This window comes from Ruditapes philippinarum, unplaced genomic scaffold (genome assembly GCF_026571515.1).
Source record: "Ruditapes philippinarum isolate M1 unplaced genomic scaffold, ASM2657151v2 ctg9552_1_1_1_1, whole genome shotgun sequence".
In the NCBI taxonomy this organism is placed as follows: domain Eukaryota; kingdom Metazoa; phylum Mollusca; class Bivalvia; order Venerida; family Veneridae; genus Ruditapes; species Ruditapes philippinarum.
In genome coordinates, this window is record NW_026855817.1 from 1 (window position 1) to 21,482 (window position 21,482).

General features: G+C 30.3%; 2 protein-coding genes and 1 long non-coding RNA gene across 3 annotated transcripts; all 3 read left to right on the forward strand.

The window, feature by feature from the left end:
- Positions 1-821: 821 nt before the first annotated feature.
- Positions 822-3,938, forward strand: LOC132744495 (uncharacterized; the record flags this gene model as incomplete). Its single annotated transcript, XM_060733227.1, has 5 exons — positions 822-985; positions 1,539-1,737; positions 2,185-2,388; positions 2,669-2,764; positions 3,350-3,938. Coding segments are annotated over 5 exons (966 nt in total), but the record flags the coding sequence as incomplete, so codon positions are not given.
- Positions 3,939-9,465: 5,527 nt separating this feature from the next.
- LOC132744492 (uncharacterized) lies at positions 9,466-16,469 on the forward strand. Its single transcript, XR_009627704.1, has 3 exons — positions 9,466-10,037; positions 10,120-10,414; positions 16,129-16,469. It is a non-coding gene; the product is annotated as an uncharacterized LOC132744492 (long non-coding RNA).
- Positions 16,470-16,844: 375 nt separating this feature from the next.
- Positions 16,845-20,951, forward strand: LOC132744489 (uncharacterized). The gene is made up of 7 exons (XM_060733213.1): positions 16,845-16,981; positions 17,352-17,397; positions 17,982-18,085; positions 18,411-18,609; positions 19,074-19,274; positions 19,554-19,649; positions 20,174-20,951. Exons 1-7 carry the CDS (start codon positions 16,845-16,847, stop codon positions 20,366-20,368), a joined length of 978 nt encoding a protein of 325 aa, XP_060589196.1. The 3' UTR covers positions 20,369-20,951.
- The last annotated feature ends 531 nt before the right edge of the window (positions 20,952-21,482 follow it).

The window sequence follows — 21,482 nt, forward strand, 5'->3', positions numbered from 1 at the left end:
ACTTTTTTTTTTTACTTATTAAAAACATTACAAAATTGTTGAAGTAAATTATAACTTACCCGACTGCAGTATCCGAAAACTTTTTAAAAAGTGACAAGAAAATATATTGAGCGAATATTTCCGAATATTGTTTCCTAAGGCGTTTTTCTTTTTCAAAATAAAGTAACAAAAGTCGTTAGATAACAACTCTGACCGGACATCTCTGACCGGATATTACCTTAAGGGTAAAACAGATGTCAAGTTGATTTTAGATTTTTTAAATTGTTAGAACGAGTTTGAAATATTTGATATTAAATAACTTGTTTAATACTTTTTTAAATATTTTTTATATAAGTAAAGGAGGAATTGTCGTATAGCTGGTTGCACAGGCTAATGAGTCATACACGCTATATTTAAAAAAGAATGACAAGTCAACATGTATATACATATATTAAGGTTTTTATTTCATAATGTGCACTATGGAACATGACATGATTTATGAGTGTTATAGTTCAGGATACAAGCGGACTGATCTTATGTCAAAATGATTTATATATGTGGCTCTAAAGCGTGTGTATTTATATACATTATAAAATGTCCTTATGGCAGGTTGTCTTTATATATACTATTCTCAAATGTCAGGGAGGGGGAGTTCAGCTTTGGTATTCCACTCGTTCACTTGTGTGTTTGTATTTGTATATTAAAAGTATGTAACATCCGTGAGTTCTTCCTCCGTTATACGACATATACAGTAACAAAAATACAAAGATATGAAACGTGTTTTCTTCATGTGATAAGGTATTTAAAACAAAAACATTTGCATGGTTGATTTTATATTTTAGCAATTACTTACTTCTGACATATCTACACAAACGGAAACTTGTGCAGACTTAGACGACGAAAGATCCAGATTGGTAGAAAAGATAGAAAAGTTACAAATAGACAGGAATGGAATAGAAAACCATGCCAGACAACTCAAAGCCGACAATGATGATCTCCTTATTCGGTACATTTCATTTTTAGTTACGTACTTTCCAAATGCCCTCAAGTCAGTCTCCTTAAATGTTTTAGTAAGTGACATAGAGGTATATGAACGATTCGATTCGTTTCTTTTTTAATTAGTGTCCCTTTTTTAAATTAGAAAATGTACGGGGAAAGATTATAATTATTTTAGATTATAATTCTTTACACCATCAAACGGCACTGTATATCTGATATGATTTTTGTCAAAATACAAATTCTACCAAAGTACCAAAATGAGGTTATTAGAAGAAACGCCCGAAGCACACACTCCTCGCTAATACACTCCCCGTTAAAATATAAAATGATATATTTTCGAGGGCACATACACTGATGTACCTTGAATGAAATAAACAACTTTATTGTGAAGGTGATGAAATATATAATTATAAATTTTGCAGCTTTGCCCACCCCACGGTCAATACACGTTAAGAGTGATAAATCGGACTGCGTAAGAAATCAGTAGAAATACTTATTCAATACTTATACAGAAAACATTTTAAACAATTTTCTAAAAATATTTTTATTAATTTCACTAGGTTAAGTAAATTGGCAGGAGATAAACTTACAGATAACAATCCAGCTATAACAGACCTGAGTGATAGTAACAGACCTGTCAAGCTTGGAGAGTTTTATAGTGAACTATATGACAATGAATGGACAGACGCGTATGATGCATTGTTAAAGGCTGGATACACCGATGATGAGACAATTACGATCCTTAATCGCACATTAAAAGTAACATTTTATAGATAATACATGTATTTTCGGAATAGAATCAGCATTTATGATAGTTGTATCACACGTCATACTGTAATATGAACGGTATTTTCGATGGATTGATAAAAGATTTAATTTTTGTCATTTATTCACATGACTTTTTGTATGTTAGGAGTTGGGGTTATATATTGAGCTATTTTAGTAGGATTATTCGACAGTATTTTTTATATGATGTTTTAAAAAAAGTTGAATCAAATTGAACATTCAACAATATCAGTACAGATATGTTCGTCAATATTCAGTTTGCCATTTGACTAATCTACAGAGAACAATAAAACGATTAAATAGAACTAGCATTATATATTTTTTGTTAAGTATACCTTAAAATTATTTGCTACAGTCAGGTATGTAGACCTATGTTAAAGAATTACAATTTAATAATCCTAATACTTTGTATTTTCAAAGCACGTGATGACGTATTGTGAAGCTAACGCAGACAAACTTGTAATAGGATTACCTGATACCATTTACAACTTTTTTGAAGAAAACGACAGTTTTTTTCTGCAGATACATTCTTTCGGACCATGTCAACCATATAACGTGTGTGAAATATGGTCACCTAAAGTCAACTTAAATGAAAAAAGATCGGAGATCAAAAACCATAAACAGGTATTGACTTAATTAAATCAAGTTACTTTTGAATAATTTTCTGAGATCTTTATTTCAGTCTGCAAAGAATATTAGGATAAAATCTTCTTATCTTCTTATAAAAGATATGTTTAAGCTCAACTTTTTTTTAATTTGAAAAGTGCATTAATTTTTTATTATAACAATGAACGAAAAATATTGGACTTGTATGCAAATTAAACTTTATTATACATAAAGGCATCAGTCAATCTTATAAAGTCATCAAAACATTGAGTTTAACACATATTTATATATGAACAAGGTAACCATAGAAGGAAATGCAACAGTTGATATAAGAGATACAGTCAGAAGGTTCACAAAGGAGATATCAGTCGAAATTGTTCCACTCGTAAAGATGGTAAATACTAGTATCTAAATATATCATACCTCAAATTTATATAAATTCAAATTCAGAAATAATATTTATTGGTAAAAGTGTAAGATGCATCACATAAGAAATATGTAACTGAAAGAGCAGATCTATTTTTCTTATCAAACATTAAAATGGAATGTCATGTCAAGAATTGTAATGTAATTTTGTCATTTTTGAATGTTTTCATCACTTTACAAAATTGTCTGTACAACTATATCAGTACACTATTCTTTAGTTTGTTTCATTAGTTGTTATTTACGCCGATTTCAAAACATTACTGGCCATATTTCGGCGGTTGGTCCACATAACCAGCCTCTCTGGATAGCTATTCATAATAAACATTTATTCACAAATGGCTGACTACTAACTACATGTGATTTCTTAATTGTAAGTTGGAAACAAATCACCATCAGACATGAATGTCCGAAACAATTTACCACGGCTAAATTCCGTCTCGTCTGAGGATCGAACTAATCAGAAACTCAGTGGAAAGACAATATTCTTTAGACATGTACTAGAGCCAAATAAGTGATAAAGATGACTTCAAATAACTTCTTTTCTGTTTTCTAGGGGTTTTTGAAAGCGGCCAACTGGAATGATAATTGTATAGAAGATCTTAAACCTTTCATTTTAAAATGTGTTTACCTCTGTTGGATGATGTCAGTTCAATCCCAAAGAATGGTTCTGCACGAACTTCCAACTGACAGAACAGATGTGCCGTTTGATAAAGGCTTATATAAAGAATATATTACATCCGGGCCAGTAGTTAAATACGTCGTTTGGCCAGCGCTTCTTTTACAGAAAGATGGTCCTCTTGTCTGTAAGGGTGTAGCTGAAGGGATGCAACCTGAATCAAAAAAAGATTATGTATAACATTCTTACATCCAAGAACATTTTATTTCCATGTATAAGGACATGTTTAGGTGCTAGTGGGAGTGAGGGATGTTGTACGTTTTCATTATCCCTCATACTATTTATGATAATATTTGGCAATATTAGGAAGCATTCGATTTTGCAATAATTTTCTTTATTAATTGTAAATATTCTGTCAAAAACACATTGTTCATTAGGTATATTTTCATAAGAAACAATAAAGTACGATGTTTGGAATTTCTAGCATTGTGTATAGTTGTTCACTTGTTTACACCCACTAGACCGTCATAAGTGAGATGACATCACTGTTCAAGTAGCAACGAGTTCTGTTATATAACTTCCAGATTTTTATACTTCACAACAGTAGGAGTCAAGTGCTGTGTGGCAGCTGAAAAAAATTGCCCCGTTCTTCACTTCGGTGTTGTTATATTTTTCTGATCCTTCGGGATGATTGATGCGAGCAGTATCAAATGTTGAGAATTGAGTACCGCTCAAGCCGGTGGGCATGACAGAAGTTCCACTCATTCATTATCCCCTCATGTACAGAATCAATCAAACCTAGTCTGCAATTTTCATGTAATTTTGTTGTGTTTTATGCGTCCGAGGGACGCTCTTTCCAGATTTTAAAAATCTTTTTACAAAGAAAACAAATTTATTTTGTTTCATTTATGTATTAAACGATATTTCAGGACAACAACCTATTGGCTTATATATACATATAAAAATAAGTTTGTTTGAGGTATTTGAAGCTTATGATGTTTTTAGCCACACTTTATTGTAGTATCTTATTAATATGATTTTTCCACGGCCGAGGGCCGGTCTGTTTTCAGTTTGACTTCTTGTTAAATTTACAAGGAAGAACTGAATATAAGAAGAGTTTTTATTACTCATTTTATAATTTAAAATGAAATCTGGGAATCTCGGTGGACATACTTAAATAAAATGTAAATGATTGTTCTTGTCATTCTAAGATAGTTCTAAACTAAAATATACAGGATAGTTCTTTAAATTGTTTAGATAGTTCTGATTAACGATACTTCTTGCATTAATATCTTATTACATTTTCTGGTGAACTCATTATTTTACGTAAGAACTAACTGAGTTTATTTTACACAAGATCTGAATTTTAAATTTTGTCTAAAATAACGAGAATAATAACATAACTTATCAGGTACCCTTAGATTATGATGTTCAATAAGTATATAATATATTATATGATTATTGATATATTTAATTGAAATAAATGTTTATAATTTTATATGATTTTGCATTGAAAACTAAGAACTAACATATGCAAAGTAACCAGTTTTACTTCGGCCAAATATCTTTTTTAAAGATACTTCTTGTTTTGTTGTATATTATTCATCAGCAAGTCATGAGAAAACCAAAGTGATTTGTTTATGAAGAATATATGATTTCTCAAATAAGCATGTGCTACATAATTTGCTTTGCTTGCGACATTTATGCGATATATTTAGTGCCATACATAACAGACGTTTTTTACAAAGATTGATTTACTATAATACCATTATTCAATGTATATATCAATATATATGAATATTGGACGAGACTTTCCTGTCCCCAATTACTGCTTTTAAAATGGCATATCTAAATGTTACAGTGATATCTTTGCTAATAAAACAATGATTAAAAGTCACATTACACTTTCAAAAACTTATTATATATAGCGCTGTGAATATTTGCACTTTTGGTAATTAGCCAATTAATTTGTACAAATTATCTAGTACACTTACGTCGAAACTTCATACTTTCTGTTTATTTCTTAAGTAAGAATACATTTTAACAAAAGGATTCAAGTATTATCTTATACTTATAAATGTATATCTTTTTTATCAACTAGTATTGCGTCTGTTTTAAAAACTCTCGTTTTATTTTAACTTTTGAATTTCATGCCGGTAAATGATAAAATGTTTAAATTAGATAACCTGTGAACTGAATCTAAATTACCTTACATTATAAATCATGTCTACTACTGGAATAGTGCGTATCGATTTATTACATGTATTATAATTGGACAGTGTCCCGTGAAATAAATGTGTTGTTTAAAGTTAATAAAGTTTATAAAGCGCCAATGATAACGTTCAAATCGCTTAAGTCCAACTTTTTCTCAAACTAAACACACAAGGAAGTATATTACGCGAAGTATAGGAAAGAACATTTTTTATATTGGAGTGAGAGAGAATTGCAGGTGAGGTATTTGCATTAAAAAAGACTTAATAATATTATTTGATATATAATATATTTGTATCTATATTTAATATATACATATATAACAACAAATACTGTTATTCCTGATACTTTCGGTTTCGATTTCAGGTTTTGCATGTTAAACTGTTCCTTAAGAAAGTTCATGTATACGTATGATTTTCAGGCTAAATGGGAAACTCAGTTGCACAAGATCTGCTTACATTTATCAAGAAAGAGATAAAGATTATATCCTTACAAATGTCAGTGAGCAACAACGAAACGCATCATTAAATAATTACATATACGATGCATTTGATGCGACAGAAGAAAGATGGAGTCGTATAAGAGTGGGCATGGTAAAATACTGTACACAAATAGCTTATGACATAGGATTTAATATCTTGATAGAATGCTCTGATAAGTTATTGTGGTTTCAGTTTTAAATGATACAATATAAAATCATATCAAATACAGAAAATAGTTACATCCTCCATTTATATATAGGTATATAATTATGTTGATGCTATTTAAGATGTTAACATATCTAATGAGGGGGTTAATCTTCATATAAACTCTTTAAATATTAAGTAAAAGTAATTTTGTATCATAGTTAAACATGAAAACACGTTCCCTGTTGTCACGATATGAAACTTCGAGAAAAAAAAGTAACCAATGGACGAGCATCTGAATGTGATATTCCTATCGCTCTCTCTTTCCCTGCCGTCACAATAAGTAAACCCCCAGCAAAAATGAGCCAATCAATGGGAATGCTCTGGAGTGCGGGTAACTAATACCTGTACTCCAGTTAACACACTGTGCATGCGATTTAACTCTGACCCGTTTTCAGCAGAAACGTCCCCAAACTATGATACAACTGCATATATTTTATTTTGGGATATAAATATGAATTGAATCTCAAAATACAATATGTGTATGTATCACATAAGAAACCAACAAAATTCAATATGACAGGTATTAATCTGAAATGAGTATGTCATCGGAATGTAATTCGTTAAAGTATGAAATAGTATTCTTAATTAAACATATCTTAAATGTTTGTAAATATTCTTTTCCATACTTAGCCAAGTAACATAAACCGCATTCCAGCTGACGAAAGGGGCACGAGTTATATATCTGAGGGAGACAAGCTACGAAGGTCAAATGATACCATACAATACTTGAATTCTTCCAATAAACAACTTCAACAACGAAATAAATACCTTGAGATGCGATATAAAGATATGGAAACGACAGTTTCAAAGTTAGAAGGATGTGTTAGTGAGCTGAATCAAAGGTATTTTTAATTTATTGCAATTCAACTTAATATCACTTAATATCAGTAAAATTAATATGCTCTAAATATATATTCACAGACAAACGTAGCATTCTAAACTTAAAATAATCTATTCTTTTATATTCAGGCAGGAGAAAGAGGTTTTAGAAGGTCATAGACATTCAAATGATGTTAAATCTGACCAACCCGTCAATCTTGGATACATGGTATGACATAATTGAGCAACATCCAATAAGTATACGTATAAAATGAAATATCATTTTCGATATGAATTATTATATCGAATCTTTGTGTAAGTGTTATTCTGAAAGTCAAAATATTATGGACTCAATCCTCAGTCAACCCAGCAAACGACTATTTTGGTTTTATGACATCAGTTGGTTGTATTGCATCGGTTGTTTTTTTTTATAAAATCGGATATTTGTAAAATGCATGTTTGGTGTATACAATTTTAAAAAGCTTGTTTTATAACACCAGTGAGTTGTTAAACATTGGTTGGTTGTATAACCCTTGCAGGTTGCATTAATTTGTATGATCGTATGACTCTGGTTGATTTATGACACTGTTTGGTTTCATGTAGAACGCCGGTTGTTGTTTTTTGGAGTTTATTCATAATTGATAGTTATATCTGTATATCACTTGTTAAGTGCAAAGTGACTGGTATTTTTCGAATTATTTAAAGGAATTAATACAACAATAAACAATTTGGCTAGAACGCAAACTTGGATATTAAAAAACAATATTTTGTATCCTTTCAACACATCATAGTTAATTTACACATATCCTTCATGTTTGTCGTATAACGTAGGAAGAACTCACGGATGTTACATTTACTTTTAATATACAAATACAAACACACAAGTGAACGAGTGGAATACCAAAGCTGAAACTCCTGGACTGAATATCTGGCCCAAAATATATAGTGACAGTTTACACATAAAATGTTTTATGAAAATCTAGCGATCTTACAAATACGTTATCTATCATTTTGACATAAGTTCAGTTTGTATGTATCTTTGCCACTATAATACACATAAATCATGTCATGTTCCAGAGTTCACACTATTGAAATAAAAACCCCTAAATATATGTATATACATGTTGACTTGTCATTCTTTTTGAATATAGCGTGTATGACTCATTAGCCTGTGCAACCAGCTATACGACAATTCCTCCTTTACTTATATATAAAAAAAAATTAAAAAAAAAAAGTATTTAAACAAGGTATTATTTAATATCAAACATTTCAAACTCGTCCTAACAAATTAAAAAAATCTAAAATCTAAAATCAACTTGACATCTGTTTTACCCTTAAGGTAATATCCGGTCAGAGATGTCCGGTCAGAGATGTTATCTAACGACTTTTGTTACTTTATTTTGAAAAGGAAAAATCACCTATCATCTCTGATTGGTCAATTGAATATCGTGTGTAACCTTTTCATGTTTGAATTCATTTTAATAGAAAAATTTGGATAGATACAATGTAGCACAGGTAAGTTTACTTTTGATATTAGTTTTAAAAATTTTGAATTAGTAAAATAATATAGCTTTATAAGTTTTTCAATAAATATTAAATTTCCTTTATTTCATCATATAAAAAGAAAAAAAAAAGTTAATTTCTACAGATCAAGGAAACATAAAAAACAAACAAATAAGTTAACAATTTTCAAAGAACAAATTATTTTAAGAATATTAATTAGAAAAACTTTAAGGTATGAAATTTTAACAGAATTATATGTATATAAGAGAGACAAAGAATATTTTTATATTACAAAAAGTTTAAGAAAAATATTATAACAAATTGAAAATTTTGGGTAAAAATGTCCAGGTGTTTCAATTTCCTGTAAAACGTGTATTGGTGCATGCGCATTGAATACACTTCCTGTGACACGTATATTTTTTGGGTAACAGGTACTTGCTGACAATCATATGGCTTGGTCTCGTGAAGTGTCGGGAATTTTCAAAATCGTTTTTTAATGTAGCTTTCTAAAAAATCATTTTAAAAATTGACAACTCATAATTGTTCATTAATGTTTGATGTTTCTTTCCTTGAAAGATTTTTAATTTTAATATATTGTATTTGATTATTGTTAAAACGTTAACTTTATTACACAAGTTGATTAAAGGAAAATATTTCCGAATATTTATTGGCACATCTGTAAACGCTGTTCTTGTTTCGTCGTTGTAACAAGAATGTCTTGTATGAACAATACAACAAAATGATGATAGATCTATAATTCTTCATTTATGTAGCAATGTTTTTGAGTAATAAGATAATTAAATTAATAGTTTTTACTGTTGCACGATTCTCGCAAATGTTTATGTGATATTTATTTTGGATATATCTGTCGCGCACAAATAATTATTTTGATAAGAAGTTGTCATCAGTATTTCTCTGGGTTTTTGTTTTTAAGTTTATATAACACATAGAAAAACACATTCTATTGATAAACGGAAGTTTTCGGCTTCTCTGGTTGAAGACAGGAACAAAAGTTTATTTGATTCCACAATTTTGTTGTTGTTGTTGTTGACGGCTGTGTCAGCATAGTTATATATTTTTAAACATCGTAGACGCTTATTTCATATAATTTTACATCGAAGAAGGTGTTTATGGTTATATCTGCATGGTTGTACATCGAAGAAGGTGTTTATGGTTATATCTGCATGGTTTTGCATCGAAGAAGGTGTTTATGGTTATATCTGCATGGTTTTGCATCGAAGAAGGTGTTTATGGTTATATATGCATGGTTTTACATCGAAGAAGGTGTTTATGGTTATATCTGCATGGTTTTCATCGAAGAAGGTGTTTATGGTTATATCTGCATGGTTTTACATCGAAGAAGGTGTTTATGGTTATATCTGCATGGTTTTACATCGAAGAAGGTGTTTATGATTATATATCTGCATGGTTTTACATCGAAGAAGTTGTTTATGGTTATATATGCATGGTTTTTCATCGAAGAAGGTGTTTATGGTTATATCTGCATGGTTTTTGTTGTACATAGTTTGACATCGTAGAGGCTGACTGTAATATTTCTAGTCAGGCGGTGTTTTACTGTACCGGCGAATTCGCTCGCACCTCTCTGTCTTGGCTGGACGACAAGTGATCGTTAGACCAATATTTTGCATTTTCGTCCGTTTTCAGATCGGTTAATAGATATTATATACAATAAACATAATTTTGTTTCAGATATATGAACAACAAGACAACTGTCATAAAATGCATAGGATAAGAATTCCAATGAAAGATGTTCTCTAGTGTAAGTATCTTATTTATGTAATACTTGATATTTAAAAAAAAATTATTTTCTAGACATATTTTGTTACTTTTTAACTAAGCTATTAACTTTAGTTTTATTTCGACAATAAGACTTATCCCAATTTAAACCTTATTTAATGATTGTGCGTTGACAGTTGAAACATGTATGTATACACATGTTATTCTAATATGAAATAAAGTAAATAATCAATTTGAAACTCATGATTAAGTGCTGTCATTTACTTTGAAATGCATTTTAATTAACCGATCTATTAATAAACATATAGCGAATAACGATCATTTTAATCAATAAAAAAAATCAAAGATATAATTCTAATAAAAGCAAGTTGAAAATTGATATAAATGAATACAACCACCAAAAATATAAAGATATATGATTAAATAATGTAATTTTCTGTTTTGTTTTATTATCGTTTCTTGTAACATATATATATTTTTTTTCTGTAATAACTATTTACAATGCCTGAGGTCAATTTACCGAAAATTAGTATAGCATATAGCGTCCACGACTATTACAGCAAATTAGAAATACAATGAAATAACATTTTCATGTTATGCTTTGAGTTTTTATTATTACCAGATGATTTTGTATTAACTTTACCAGAAACTTTATATCGAGGTTTTACAATACTTTTCCTTTTACTAGAAATAGAGTTTATAAACATTTCATTATCCGAATCATTATCATCAGCCATTGAATCTGACTGAATAGCATTATATGCTGCTTGTGACTGAGGATTGCTATTTACTTGTATGGAATTTGAGTCTGATAATTCTGAATCAGTCTGCGATTGCATTTCTTCTGAATGTACATTACTTTGAGCATTTTCATTATTTGAAATTTGTTGTTGTTGTCGAAGATGTTTCTGTAATTCGGCTAATGGAATATCATCTTTACTATCAGAATTTGACCTTTCTTTTCTAACATTCTTAGCAACTTGGGGTAATACTGATTCTGGTATTTTTGAAGCATCATCAGTATCGCTATTTTCAGGTTGTTACTACAAATGTGGCATTTCTTTTTGGTCTGCCAGTATTATCTGCTTTTTGGTATTGACCAGTCATTAATATTTGCAAACCTAATTTGTTCTGCATGGACTTTAACTGTTGAATTGTCAAACTGATTTTTTATTATATAAGTTAATGGTGACCTTTTCTCCATAATTCTATAAAATGGCTTCCAATTCACATCTAGTTTGCTTCTCTTACGAAAATTCTTATAAAATACGGGATCGCCTATTCAAATTTGATATCTTTTGCGGTCTTATCTGCATAGCTAGCTTGTTCTCGTTTAGCTTTTTTAAGGTTCTTATAAACAGATAGAAAAGTATTATGTTGTTCTATGTAATGCAATTTTGTGATACTCTTCGCCATGATAGCGCTGCCTTGGTTGTAGCAACAGGTCCACCGGTAATGTGGCCTCACGGTTATATAACAAATAAAATGGACTATGCTTTGAAGTCCTAGAGACATTGAATCTAAGTGCGGCTAGTGTCATGTAAGATGAATATCCATTGTTTGAGATTTCCCTGGATTCTTTTAGCTAAGATATCATGTATGACATGGTGAGAACGTTCATTTTTCGCGTTTCCGGCAGCATGATAGGTAGTTGTACGCACGTGATCAATTCTTAACCCTTTAAGTGTTTCTTTGAAAGCATTACTTGTGAATTCTGATCCATTGTCAGGTGACAATTTGTAATGGACATGCGTATCTAGGGTAAATTTCTTCTAATAGTAAATGTATAATTGTATCAGTACTTTTGTCAGCAGTAGGGAAACACTCGGGATAACCACTGTAAAGGTCAATAAAACAAATAATGTAGCGGTTACCACTCATTGTTTCTCATAGGGCCCAATAACGTCGATACTCATGGTCTGGAATGAATACATTGGTACTCTTGTTTCGCCCATAGGTGCTTTTATTTTTGTAAGATTACGTGACTGACAATCAACACATTTAGAAACATATTCATACAATTCTTTGAACATATTTGGCCAAAATATTTTTTGTTTTATTGTTGTAAATAACCTCTGTGTTCCTGGGTGACCATTATTTAAATGATATTGAGTAATGACAAGGTGTTTTAAGTGTTGCGGAACAAACAATCTAAGATTAGATTATCATCTACATTAGACAGATAATAAAGAACTTGGTCAATTTTCTAAATATTTGCTCTGCACTGATTTAGTTGGCTGTCCGTGACGTAGTAACATTTTCAGTTCAAGAATAGTTTGATCTTTATCTTGCTCTGAAGCCATATTTAATTTTTCCAATTGTTTAATATCTTCTACAATTGGCTCTTGAAATTGGTATTCTTTGTTTGCTATTTCTTTGGCATTAAAGTGTGTAGAATCAAAAGCATTTACTTCATAGCTTTCATCAGTTTTCACAGCATGTGCATTATCATTATTTGAATTATTACTTGAATTTAAGACTGTTATTTCGAAGGCATTGTCATTTATATCAGGCTCATAAAGTTCAATATCAGACTTGTTAGCATTTTTATCATCAGCTGGAGGTCTAGAAAAGAAATCGGCAATTAAATTTAATTTTCCTGGCAAATATTCAATTTTACAGTTATAGGCAGAAATATTTAAAGCCCAAAGCTGAATTCTTTTGTTTTGCATAGGTGCTTCTAGAAGATATTTTAAAGGTTTATGGTCTGTAAATATAGTAAACTCTGCATTATGTAAATAAACATCTAATTTTTGTAACGCATAATGAATACTGAATGATTCTTTTTCTATGGTACTGTACTTTCTTTGAGATTCACTTAATTTATGAGATAAGAAGTATATAGGTTTTTCAATACCAGATTTGTCACATTTCTGACTTAAAACATGCTCCGACCACTAAATCTGAGGAGTCCGTGTATAGAATATAAGGCTTATTTGGGTCTGGAAATGCTAAAAGTGGAATACGTGTTAACATTTTTCTTTAATTGTTCAAAACTTTCTTGACATTCTTTTGTCCATTTAAACAAAACACGTTTTCTTGTAAGATTGATTAGAGGTTCAACAATTTTAGAATATTTAGGGCAAAATCTTCTATAAAAACCAGCAGCACCAAGTAAAGATCTGACATCTTTAACACATTTTGGTACCGGAAGTGACCTAATAGCTTTTACTTTGTCTGGGTCTGGTTTTATACCTTCATGATCAATTATAAAACCAAGGTACTTTGTTTGTTGCTGAATAAAACTGCACTTTTTCAGTTTAAGTTTTTAATTTATGCTCTTTAAGCTTTTGAAAATACTGTCTGTATATGTGATAAATGTTCATTTAATGACTTCGGAAAATATTAGAATGTCGTCAAGATAACTGACAGCAAATGCCTCTAAACCTTGTAAGACATGTGACATGAGTTCTTGGAAAACTCCAGGGGCAGAAACTAGGCCAAAAAGGTGTTACGTTGAACTCGGACAAGCCTCGGAATGTCGTAAAAGCCGTTTTTTCCCTTGTCTGATTCATGCACGGGTATTTGCCAAAACCCTGAGCGCATGTCTAGTGTTGTAAAATATTTTTGAAGACCCTAGTAGAGTTAAAATATCGTCAATTAATGGGAGAGGATATGATGTTGGCTTTGTAATTTTATTCAATTGTCTAAAATCAACACAAAACCGTTTACTGCCGTCACGTTTCCCGACAATCAACAACAGGAAATGAATAAGGGCTATGACTTCTTCTTATAATATTAGCATCTAACATCTCATCTATTGCGTCACTCATAAATTTTCTATTGTTTAAAGGTGTGCGATATATGGGCTTAATTTGATTGGAGGATGATTACCTGTTGGTATTTTCATGGTTACAGTATCTGTCTGTGATAATTCAGAATCTTTATTTGCGAAAATATTTTTATTTTTCCCTTAATAAGTCTCTAACAATATTAAAATGCTCTGAAGGTGTATGAATATCACGTTCGAAATCGTTGTTAAGAGGGGAAGTTGTTTTGAAGAGCCTCTGTGACCGAGTTAATGCTCTCAACTTCTGAAACTTTAGCAACTACTGAATCTCGTTTCAATCTTATAGTTTTATGTGTATTATTGACAATCATAATAGGAAATCTTCTATCAGCCGAAAGTTTCATAACAGAATTTGTTATCATAAGACCTGGTTCAGAAGCAATCATTCCAGTTTCTATACTTTTTAATTCATATAATTTATCATTTTCCCAAGCCTGGATTTTGTTTTAACTTAGCAGTGCACACATTAACTGTTTGAGGTTTCAGAATAACATCCTGTTTTAATCTAACAATTGATGCAATATGAATATCTTCTTCGAGGGTACATATGTATTATTAACTCTTAAGCAGCCTAAATCAAAATATAATCTAACGCCATTTTGTGTTAACCAGTCACGGCCTAAAAATAATATTTCTATTCATTTTAGAAACAACATAGAATTTTTGAGTTGTTTCTGTTTTCCCTATTTGAAAATTTAGATTTATATAACCATCTATATGTAAATAATTTCCGTCAACTGAACATAAATTTATTTTCTGTTTATAAGTTGAGGGGATTCTTCAATTTTCTATATATTCTGCGATGCAGAAGACAAACTTCAGCACCTGAATCTACTAACGATCTGTATTTATAATTTTTCTATTTTAATCAAACACGAATTAGGGCTTCCAGCTAATGCTATACTAAATTTTGGTATTTTATCGTTCCTGTCAATGACCCCTTTGTGACAGGAACTTGCTAGTTTTCCTGAAAATTTATTTTGTTTCTGTCGTAAAAATTTTGTTTACGACATTCACGCATAATATGACCAAAATTATTACATTTCCAGCACTTAATCTTTGATTTCAAACTATTATTGCTATTATTTTTCCTAAATCGTGAAAAATTTTGTCGGTGAAATACAGAATATATTTCATTTTTCCTAAATCTACAACTACGAACATGGTGACCTGGTCTCTTACAGTACACGCAAAAATTTCTTGTATAATAATGATTAGAATTATTTGCTCTGTAATTATTGTATTTTGCGTGATTTTGAGAATTAGAAAATTTTACTCTGGCAGAAAATCTAGCTCTGAAATTCTGTTCATTCATTGCGCAAGTAATTGCTTCTTGTAAAGTTTTTGACTTTTCTCTCATAAGTTTAAGTTTTAAATAATTATGCGCTAAATTATCCGTAAACAATTCTACTAACTGAAGTTCAATTAAACTATTATCTCCTAGTTTATAATTTTCATAAGCGGTTTCAGCACAATTAATAAATTTTTCCCCAAAAATTTGAACACTTTCTCCCAAATCTTGTTTTAAATTTCTCAAAAGATAAAATTCATGATGTAAATCTTTAATTTCCCCAAATCTAGTACTTATATCTTCTTTTAATTGTTCCCACGAATTACGAGGATTATCACGCAAATATCTACATATAAAATCGCTTACAGTCCCTTTACTTGATTGAAATGCGACTAATTTTATTTTATTATCATCCAAACCTTTTAAAATAGCATATTTTTCTATAGATTTTTATCCAGTCATTAAAATATTTAGAATTTCCATCAAAATTTTGTACTATTTCTGATAAACCCTGTGTACCTATGACAGTTGAAATATTTTTCAATTTATCTGACAAATTTTTCAAAAAATTGTAGCTATTTCTTGATCTGACATCTTCAAAATTAGCAAATTACTGGTATATTAACGATCACTCACCTTTAATTTTCTGTTACAGGTACTTCGTTGTGTCCTGCTATCCAAAATCGTCGCTTCGACATCGCTGGTCTTAGGCGCCAAATCAACCATTGTCGTATAACGTAGGAAGAACTCACGGATGTTACATACTTTTAATATACAAATACAAACACACAAGTGAACGAGTGGAATACCAAAGCTGAACTCCTGGACTGAATATCTGGCCCAAAATATATAGTGACAGTTTACACATAAAATGTTATGAAATCTAGCCGACTTACAAATACGTTATCTATCATTTTGACATAAGTTCAGTTTGTATGTATCTTGCACTATAATACACATAAATCATGTCATGTTCCAGAGTTCACACTATGAAATAAAAACCTTAATATATGTATATACATGTTGACTTGTCATTCTTTTTGAATATAGCGTGTATGACTCATTAGCCTGTGCAACCAGCTATACGACATGTTCAGCATTTTCTAATTATAATATACACAGTTGTACATCCATGCTTAAAATGTTATGTTATTAAAACTGAAATAAAATCGGCCAATCTTGCTAATATGCATACTGAAGTTACGTGTATTAAAAATCTGGTCAAATGTAATGCAGTTTGCATTAAAAAAAATAAGGCAATTAACATAAAGTTTAACTAATATGTCCATGGAATATGTTCATCTCCTTTAGGGTTATCAACAACACGTCGATTGTGTTGCGAAATCTATTCATAATAATTTTGTTGAACGAATGAAGAAATTGGAGGACACGTTCGAGGAAGGAAAGAAAGAAAACAAGCTGAAGATCGAACAACTGAACAATATCAATGATAAATTAGAAAATCGTATCAAGGAGTTAGAGAAGATATTGAATACAACACAGGCTCGGTATGTTCAATTGAGATCAAAGAATGCTGTTTTGTTTTTATTGTTTCAAAATTATCTTGATAAAAAATAGTTAGAAGAAAATAGTCAAGAAAATATGGGAATCCCATAACATGTTTACAAACGCATAACTAGAAATGAATTATAAAAATTAATTTAAGAAAAACGATTTTCCTGCACAAAATGTTTTTTTTCGATTTTTGGATATGAATTTTTAAAATGTCCTTTAAATATAATATTTAAATTTAAATCGATAGCCTCTGATCTTATTTCATTGTGCGTCATGGATACATTTTAACATTAGCTAGTAATAACAAAGTCATAACGAACGTTTTATATAATCATCCTATCAACTTTATTTTTATCTTTCAAGAGAGAAACAGGACATCGATGGATTTGAAAAACTTGAAACAGGAAAGGTAACGCACCACGTTAACATACAGATTAAGAGCTGTCCAAATCTGTAACTTACATCAGAGCAAGTATATAATTTCTCCTTAACAACATTTTAAATTCTATGCAAAACAGGTATATATCTAATTATAAGGTTACTATACAAATTTTTCGGAAATAATCAAATTATAACCAAAAAGCAATAGATTAAAAAGCTTTTCAGGTTTTTGTCTTGAAATTTTCATATTCTATTTAGAGTTTTACAACCTGCAATTATTTGCAAATCTACAGTTGTAGATTAGCATGTCTGATTAATTAGCATGATTATAAACAAAAACCCGCGGATTCCATTTATTCGTCGGAAGGGACATAAAGTATCCTAACTTAATGAATTCCAGTCTTAAAAGCAATATGTGTTTAACGAGTCAACTTGGACAAAATTAATCATACTTACGCAATTGATGTTGTAAATGGATATGTAATTACTTGATGAAAACAAAATGATCAAAAGATGTCGAAAAAGTTTGTATAGGATAAATAATGCGGATGTAAAAAATATTTCTGTGTTAAAGTATTTGCATGATTTTATATTTTTTATTTAATATTTTAGCAATATCCTACTTCTAACATGTCCATGCAAACTGAAGGTTATCAACAAACAAAAAGGGACGAAAACCAAGCCAAGCAACCTGAAGCTGATGATCACCTTATCCGGTAAATATTTAGTTACACTGTATGTACTTTTCAAATTGCCTCAATTCTCCCTAAATGTTTAAATGTAAATGACATAAAGGTATATAATGATTTGGTTCTAAAAGTTTTCCTTTCTTTATTAGATAGTTTATGGGGAAATGCCATATGTGATATGTTCACACGTGTCTGATTCACTTTACATCATAACGTTTAACAACATTAAAATGTACTGTATACATCATCTGATATTGTTCAGTGTAAGGATTCAGTACAAATACTTATAAAATATTTATACAGAATATCGTTTTTTACAATTTGCTAAATATATGTTCATTAATTTCACCAGGTTAAGTAAACTGCCAGGAGATAAGCTTACAGATAACAATACAGCTATAACCGACCTTAGTGATGGTAACAGACCTACTAAGCTCGGAGTGTTATATAGTGAACTCTATGACAATGAATGGACAGACGCGTATGATGCATTGTTAAAGGCTGGATACACCGATGATGAGACAATTACGATCCTTAATCTCACATTAAAAGTAAAGTAACATTTTATAGAATAATGAGGTAATGCATGTATTTCGAAAGTTATTTTGTAATATGGACAGTATTAACGATGGATTGATAGATTTTATTTTATTGTTTTCACGCGACTTTTGTAAATATTCGAAGTTGGTATTATATAACATATTTTAGTAGGAGTAATCGACAGTATTTGTTTACTGATGTTTCAAAGATAGGTTGAATGAAATTGAACAATCAACAGTAGCAGTACAGATATGTTAGTACACATTCAGGTTCCCAATTTACTTATCTACAGAGAACAATAAAACGATTAAATTGAACTAGCATTATATTTGTTGTTAAGTATATTTCCTTTAGAATACCTCCGTGAATATGTAAACCTTAACAATTATTAACTACAGTCCTCTCAGCTTTCAGGTATGTAGACCTATGATAAAGCATTACAATTTAATAATCTTAATTATTTGTTTTTTCAAAGCACGTGATGACGTATTGTGAAGCTAACGCAGACAAACTTGTCATAGGATTACTTGATACCATTAACAACTTGTTTGAAGAAAACGACAGTTTTTTCCTGAAGATACATTCTTTCGGAGCATGTCAACCATATAACGTGTGTGAAATATGGTCGCCTAAAGTCAGTAATGAAAAAAGATCAGAGATTAAAAACCCTAAACAGGTATTGACCGTAATAAGAAGTTATTTTTGAATAATTTTCTAAGATAAGATCTAGATTTCAGTTTGCAGTGAAAATTATAATAAAATCTGTTCCTAATAGAAGATATGTTTTAACTCCTCAACTATTTTTAATTCGATAAGTGGCATTTATTTTTGTTATAAAAATGAAAGAAAATTTTACACATTTGTACATATTAAATTCTATTATGCATATAGGCATCAGTCAATCTTATGAAATCATCAAAAAATTGAGTAAAACACACATTTATATGTAAACAAGGTAACTACAGAAGAAAATGCAACAGTTGATATAAGAGATACAGTCAGAAGGTTCACAAAGGAGATATCAGTCGAAATTGTTCCACTCGTAAAGATGGTGAATACAAGTATCTAAATATATCATACCTTTGATGTTCATGAATTCAAATTCAAACTGAAAGAGCAGATCTATTATTCTTATCAAACATTAAAATGGAGTGTCATGTCAAGAATCGTAATGTAATTTTGTCATTTTTGAATGTTTCCATCATTTTACAAAATTGCCTTTACAACTATATCAGTATACTATTCTTTAGTTTGTTTGTTTCGTTAGTTATTATTTACGCCGATTTCAAAACATTACTGGCCATATTTCGGCGGTCGGTCCACATAACCAGCCCATCTGGATAAATTATCATAATAAACATTTATTCATAAATGGCTGACTACTAACTACATGTGATTTCTTAATTGTAAGTTGGAAACAAATCACCATCAGACATGAATGTCCGAAACAATTTACCCGTCTCGCCCGAGGATCGAAATAATCCGAAACTCTGTTGGAAGACAATATTCTTTAGACATGTACTAGAGCCAAATAAGTGATAAAGATGACTTCAAATGACTTTTTTCTGATTTTAGGGGTATTTGAAAGCGACCAACTGGAATGATAATTGTATAGAAGATCTTAAACCTTTCATTTTAAAATGTGTTTACCTCTGTTGGAAGATGACTGTTCAATCCCCAAGAATGGTTCTGCACGAACTTCCAACTGAAAGATCAGATGTGCCGTTTGATAAATGCTATATAAAGAATATATTACATCCGGGCCAGTAGTAAAATACGTCGTTTTGCCAGCGCTTCTTTTACAGGAAGGTGGTCCTCTTGTCTGTAAGGGCGCAGCTGAAGGGATGCAACCTCTATCAAGAGAATGTTATGCATAACATTCGTACATACAAGAACATTTCATTTCCAGGTATAAGGATATGTTTTAGGTGCTAGGGTCGTGAGTGATGTTGTACGTTTTCATTATCCCTCATGTTTAGACTCAATCGAACCGAGTTTGCAATTTTCATGTAATTTCGTTATGATTGATGATTATTTAATAATTAATAATAATATTTATGATAATATTTGGCAAATATTATGAAGCATTCGTTTGACAAATTGTATAATGTGAATATGCAATTATTATTTTAATAAATTATAGATATCCTGTCAAGTACACATTGTTCATTGGATATTTTTTTCCATAAGAAACAATAAAGTACGATGTTTGCAATTTCACGCATTGTGTGTAGTTGTTTACTTGTTTACACCCACTAGACCACCATTAGCAGGAAAACGTGACTGTTTACGTAGTAATGAGATCTGTAAAATGACTTAAAAATCCTCTTACAAAGAAAACAAATTTAATGTGTTTCAACTATGTATTAAACGATATATAAGGACAACAATTTGTTGTCAAATATATACATATAAAATAAGTATGTTTGAGGTATTTAAAACTCATGATGTTTTAGCCATACTTTGTTTTAGCATCTTATTAATATGATTTTTAAATGTTCAGCACGTCATGAGCAAAAGAACTTGATTGGTTTATGAAGAATATATGATTTCTCAAAATTTGAGAAATAATTAATTATAATTAATTAATAATTATAATTATGCTTATTTAATAAGCATGTGCTACATAATCTGCTGTGCTTGGGACATTTATGCGATATATTTAGTGGCACACATAACATACTTTTTTAATCGTAAACCACTATACCATCATTCAATCGCCTAAATTTGTTTCAAACTGAAATATGAATACTTCTAAGATGAAGGTAAAGTTATTAAATATCATCATGAACGCATTTATTCAGTCATTGTATTCGTGTTTTAAAGGCCATAGGTAACTATACAAATGGAAACATTATCTAAACAATCCCCAATAAGAATAAAA

Coding starts and splice junctions, on each gene's coding strand:
- LOC132744489 (XM_060733213.1), top strand. CDS start 16,845: ATGAAGAAATTGGAGGACACGTTCGAGGAAGGAAAGAAAGAAAACAAG. Junction 16,982..17,351: donor TTGAATACAACACAGGCTCG/GTATGTTCAATT, acceptor TTATCTTTCAAG/AGAGAAACAGGACATCGATG. Junction 19,275..19,553: donor AGATTAAAAACCCTAAACAG/GTATTGACCGTA, acceptor TATGTAAACAAG/GTAACTACAGAAGAAAATGC.